Source organism: Vespa mandarinia, chromosome 6, assembly GCF_050613455.1.
Source record: "Vespa mandarinia isolate Hongniang chromosome 6, ASM5061345v1, whole genome shotgun sequence".
NCBI classification, from domain to species: domain Eukaryota; kingdom Metazoa; phylum Arthropoda; class Insecta; order Hymenoptera; family Vespidae; genus Vespa; species Vespa mandarinia.
Window position 1 is genome coordinate 4,921,770 of NC_140815.1, and position 6,000 is coordinate 4,927,769.

Here is a 6,000-nt window from a genome sequence, read left to right on the forward strand (position 1 = left end):
TTAACTTTTCTTATAAGTTTTATACTTTCGATTTAACTAACATCAATTCATTTGTCGCGCTCTTCCTTTTCGTCTTTATCAATGTGAAAATGTTTCTTCTTTAGACTGTGATATTTACACAATATTTGGCTTTTCTATTTTGTGAAATTATTGGCGTTTCGGAAAAATTCGAACGTTTTAGTTTATGAGATCTTGTAATATATTGATATGAATTTATCTTGTTTTGCTTTTTTTTTTTCGTTTTTTTTTTTGTTCTGCTTAAGTTGGTTTCATAATAATTTATGAACTATTTCCATGTATATAAAAATCGATACGATAAATTAATTTTTCTATTATCGCGCATGGTGAAACTATGTTAACCAGATTTGGCGATAAGGGTGGTGTTTCATAAAGCTTAGCTTAATTCGCGCGTCGTTGATCAGCTTTTGTTATATCTTGATAATCCGATTCGTTATGTGATTTATTATTTTCAAGTGGAATTCAATGTATCTATCATATATACGATCGTTTATTATAAATCCGACAATAAGATGCGATATGTGTAAATCTTTCATAGTGCGATGATATTGAACTATTAAATGTCAGACGCGCTGAACTATTAAAAATTCGGAAAAGAACGGGTAAGAATATTGAAGAAATATTTTCTTAAATCAGAGCATTCGACATAAAAGCGAAGATGTATTTTTATGAAACCGACTTTTATATGGTTCCCCTTTTTGAAATTGAGAAATCTACAATTTTCGTAAGCTTTTTTCTTTTTTTTTCCCCTCCCACCCTCCTTTATTTAATCATCATTCATTCGCCGTGGCATAGAATCGTAGTCTCAGGGTTGCATACAAACAAATAAACAAACGATACAAACCTCGACACATACAAATAGTTAAGAATGCGAATATATTTGTGAAGCAAACATTATAATAATAGTAATAATAAAAAGAATAATAATTATAACATTAATAATAATATTAATAACGATAACGATAAGGAGACGATTAATGCTGTAACTTACTATGTTATATAATGAAGCTTATGTGTTACGAAGATGGAAATTATTTATGTATTAAAAAAAAAAAAAAAAAAAAAAAAAAAAGAAAAGAAAAGAAAAGAAAAGAAAAGAAAGAAGGAAACGCGTATATGCAAATGGAAGAAAGAGAAAATCCGGCATAAGTAAAATTCTTTTGTGTTAAGGAATTAAGAATGATCGACTATTTTTGCCCAAATAAAGTGGGGATTTTGATTATTTGTTTTCAAAATCGTTATTCATTTTATCCGTCCGCGTATTTGGCTTCAAATCATTCTTCGTGTTCGGACATTGATTATTCAAACGTGCATATTTTTCTTTTCAAAGAACAGACAAAAAAGGATGAAATTGATTTATTTTTGTTACAATAGAGCGATTAAATAGATGTGTATGTAATATGTACATTTCGTATTTGGTGTAAAGAAGAGATTATTGAAATTAACAAGTATTGAAATTAACAAGGATACGATCCTAGCTAAATTATGTTTCTTTTATTTCTTTTTTTTTTTTTTTTTTTTTTTTTTTTCTTTTTTTTCTATATATACATTATTACGCTACGCTGAAGATGACATAGATTTTTTTCTTTTGTTGTCAGTGTACAATATCGCCCCTTTATAAAGTGTAAATATATAGTATAAATAAAGAAGGCGAAAGACGCTAGTACCAGTTTTGAGATTTTTATATTGTAACAGGCATCATTTATAAGATGGATTTGAAGATGAATGCGAATGAACCTTGAATTTAGGATTATTAGTATTTCATGTGTAGATATCGCGCACGTTCAAAATAAAATTATGTTTATTTAATATAAGGCGAAGGAGTTGAATAAAAAGATATAATGTTTTTCGTTAAAAATATTGGATGTTAATAGTAAATAAGCGATAAAAAAAAAAAGAAAAAAAAAAAGAATTGATGTTTTCTGTTTGAAGAAAATCTAAAGACAGTTTAAAATTCGTATAATATCTGCTTCTTATCTGTGATCTATTCCAATCAATAAATTCTCAATTATGCTTTGATCTTTAGATCTTCTTTTGAAATTCACCATCAAAAACGATGCCTGTAGAATTTAAATGCCGCTTCTATGACGATTATAAATATGTATGTAATTACTTTGTAATTGTATTATAGTAGGTCTATATATGTGTGTATATATATATGTATATATATATATATATTTATATGTATATATATATATAAATATATATATATAAATATATAATATAATTTTTATATGTATACATACACGAAGAGAAAAGTGTAGTCGAACAAACACATGAGAGATCATCGGCTATCTTGTAAAAAAAAAACAAAAAACAAAAAAAAAAAAACAAAAAAAAAACAAAAAGAAGAAAAAAGAAAAAAAAATGAAGAAAATCAAGTGACAGCCTAAATATTATTGGAATCGAACTTGTACGCCAGGGTATTCGTACAAGTTGCGATTAATTATTCGTCCGGATGAAAAATGTGTTATGTAAGATAGAAATATCTGTCAGGAGACACGAGAAAATAAAAAAAAATGTTGCATGGAATTTCTTTTTCATCAATTCTAATCGTTTCGTTATCTCATCTGATATAGTTTCTTTATGAAGATTAGAAATTTATACGAACGAATTATACAAAATCGAATAATTTTTTCTTTCTTGCTTGTAAGAATATAATTAATATGATAGTTCGTTCAATGTTTGCCACACTAACTGATGGATATAGTGAATTATTCACATGGTAAGCATGAATTGTCGTCGGCGATGAGCGAGTGAGAAAAAATGTTGCCAACTCCTGCATTGAGGAAGTGCCGATTCGAATGAAATAGAATATACATAGTGCCTGACTTTCCGCAGTTCGTCCGATAGTCATGCACCGACTAGTATCCTTCTTTATCTTCTCTAATATTTTCCTTTCGTTTGCCATAGCAAATGACGGTGAGTGTTATCATTTCGTTTGATTTATTGATTAATATCTACGTCGTTTTTCGTTCTAATAAATATCGTTATTTTAAATAAAATAAACATTTATGTTATCTCAATCTATTATTTGATTTGAGAAGATTTTCGTACGGTGAATGTCGTAAATGTGGATAAAATTTATTTTGATTAAAAATATAATGGTTGTAACTTGGATAAATTAATGAATCGTAATGTAAAGAATTGGGACATATAATTTCTTTTTTCTTTTTTTTTTTTTTTTTTTATATATATTAATGTGAGAGACAAATGATTTATTTTATTTTTTTTTTTTTATCAAGAGAGATGAGTAAATCTTTTGGACAAGTTAATTCATTCTCTTCAGTTAATGATTCCTTCGAACTTTCGTCCTAAAGATCATTACTATTTTTGTTATGTTTTGTTTGTTTGTTTGTTTGTTTTTTTATCTCTTTGATTCGTTTTCTTGTTCTATTACTTACAGAAGAAAGGCCGTTATCATTACAGGACCAATGTTTGAAATTGAATATTGCCAATTTAGAGGAATACATTTCTACATTGAATTTAGCAAATGTACCTACAATCGATTCGATGATCATTGGTTTTGAATGTCCAGTTACGGCTTTACCCTTTGGTATTTTGAGATCTGACTGGGCAAGATTGTTGTTATTACGTAATGCACAAGAGAAAGATTCGATTTTCGCTGAGAAACTGGAATGTCTGTTTAAACTTTTAATCATAGCTTATCAAAGATTAGAACAAAATCTGATACCAAAGAAATCCTTCGATAGAATGAATAATAGGTAAGAAAATAATAATAGATAATACAAATACTAATTTCGATTTTTTAATTTTATTCATTGAAGATATTTAATATATCAAGAGCAAATATGTTAATAAAATATTAATAATATTATATTTTTGAAATATTGATGAACGATTCAAATAACGATCGAATGATTTGTTTTTGATAATATCAATCGTAATAAAATTTTATTCGATTTTTCGATAATTCAAAATGTAACAAATAATAATTTTATTTTCAGTTATATTTCTAATATGAAAAATGTTTCTGATATTGGAAATAATACTATAAAAATGAAATTTATGAATACGAATTTTAGTTCCGATATAGTACCGATAAGTATACGTTTTGAGAATACAAGTATCAACGTTGATCATCGTGAAAGTATAAATGAGAATAAGATGAATGAAAATGGAAAAAAGAAAGATAATGTTGAATATTTTAGTACGGAGTTTAATAAAAGAACACAAGGAAATAATGTGAAGAACGATATTATGGAAAATTATAATAGTGAGAACGTTGCATTATGTAAAGATTTACAGAATGTAGAAAGATTTACGAAAGTCGATTGTTCGGAAAATATGATTAAATATTCCCTTTCTCAACAAGTAAATAAATTATTAACAAATACGGATGTTATGATGGAAATAACAAACGATCCAATGTATAGTAGTCAAGACAAAGAGATAACAAAAGTTAGCATTTATAATGAGTCGGATAATAAGAAGGACGTAACGATACCGTTAACAATTTCTACAGTGGTAAGTTCAGAAAGTGGAAATATGGAAGTACCCATGTCAACAGAGAAAATCACGAGTTTGGCTAATTTAACGAATACAATAATATCTAACTTTACAAGAACGTCCATAGAGGAATCTAATTCGATTAGTACATTGTCGACCATTCGAACGGAAATTTTCGAAGAAATATCATCGCAAAAAACACAAGCGGGAATTAAAAATGATAAAATGAATGTTCATAACTTAACAAATATTTACGAGACAAATAAGAGCGATGAAACTTTCGACTCTTCGAAATCTACTAATTTTAATAAGAAATTTAATACGATGGATAGTATTAGTGTTACGAATTCTGTTGATATCAAGGATCCTTATGCTAAAAACAGCATAAGCGATGTAACAAATCGTCAAGATCTTCAAGAGACTATTTCAAACGAGTCGTCAATTTTGAAAAATGATAATCCGACATATGCATCGAATGTAGGAACAAATTCAATGGATTACTTTGATCCTTCATGGAATAGTATTTACGATGTTTTCACTCACAAGCCAGACAAGTTTTATTCCTCTATCGACAGATTTCGTCATAAGGTCGGAGATAAACTGAAAAGGCTTCCGGTTTTCAGAAAACAACCTTCAGGACTTGTTACGAAGGATCATAAAGCGAACGTAAAGGTTACTTCACTTCTCTCGAAGACTATTACTTTCATGACAGATTCGATAACGAAAACAAATAAATTTAAAGGAGATCTCTTGGATTCTCAAAAATGTGACCATACGAATACCAATAACGAGAACAATTTTAGATTTTTTTACAATAATGGAGAAAGACCGGAGCAAAAAACTAGGTATAAAATATAGTCATATCGAGCGGTAGTTACTCTACCTTTTGTTCAAATATACTTTTTTAATTGAAAATTGTTTGAATATCTTTCTTTTAAAAATTCATTCAATCATTATCATTTGCAGGAAAAATGGTCGAGAAATATTTGATTTTATTCGTATTAAATGTAAAAAATGAATCTACGTAATATAATATAGATAAATATTATTCTTTTTCCTATATAAAATAATATAATATGCACGTACGCACACACTCACAGCAATATTATAATAGAAAGAAAATTAAAATTTTATGCGTACAATTAGGTTATCTATATTTGTAATTCAAAAGTGAATCGATTTCCTCGACGAATGAACTATTTTAAGGAATTACAATTTGGTCTTGCAACCGATATCGTCTCAATACATTGCATTTGCACCTTACCCGGTGCAATGACCGGACACTTACCGATTCTTATCAGCGATTTCGCGGACGGTCCATAAATTCATGACCCGGAGCCGACTGATATTTACGAGCTCCGCACCTGGTAACGTCCGTCATGCTTTACGAGCCCTCGTAAACGAATCCTCTTATTATCTGACCCGATCTCGTGTGTAAACTCTTTCGCCTGGCTTCGAAATTTTACGGGAAGACTTTTAGGACTGGTTGGTCAGTTTTATTAAAGGACAATA

The 6,000-nt window shown here is 28.6% G+C and overlaps 1 protein-coding gene across 1 annotated transcript; it reads left to right on the forward strand.

Moving 5' to 3' along the window:
* Positions 1-2,241: 2,241 nt before the first annotated feature.
* Positions 2,242-5,592, forward strand: LOC118440981 (uncharacterized). The gene is made up of 4 exons (XM_035864772.2): positions 2,242-2,940; positions 3,425-3,743; positions 3,987-5,333; positions 5,455-5,592. The coding sequence occupies exons 1-4, from the start codon at positions 2,874-2,876 to the stop codon at positions 5,504-5,506; spliced, it is 1,785 nt and encodes a 594-aa protein (XP_035720665.2). The 5' UTR covers positions 2,242-2,873; the 3' UTR covers positions 5,507-5,592.
* The last annotated feature ends 408 nt before the right edge of the window (positions 5,593-6,000 follow it).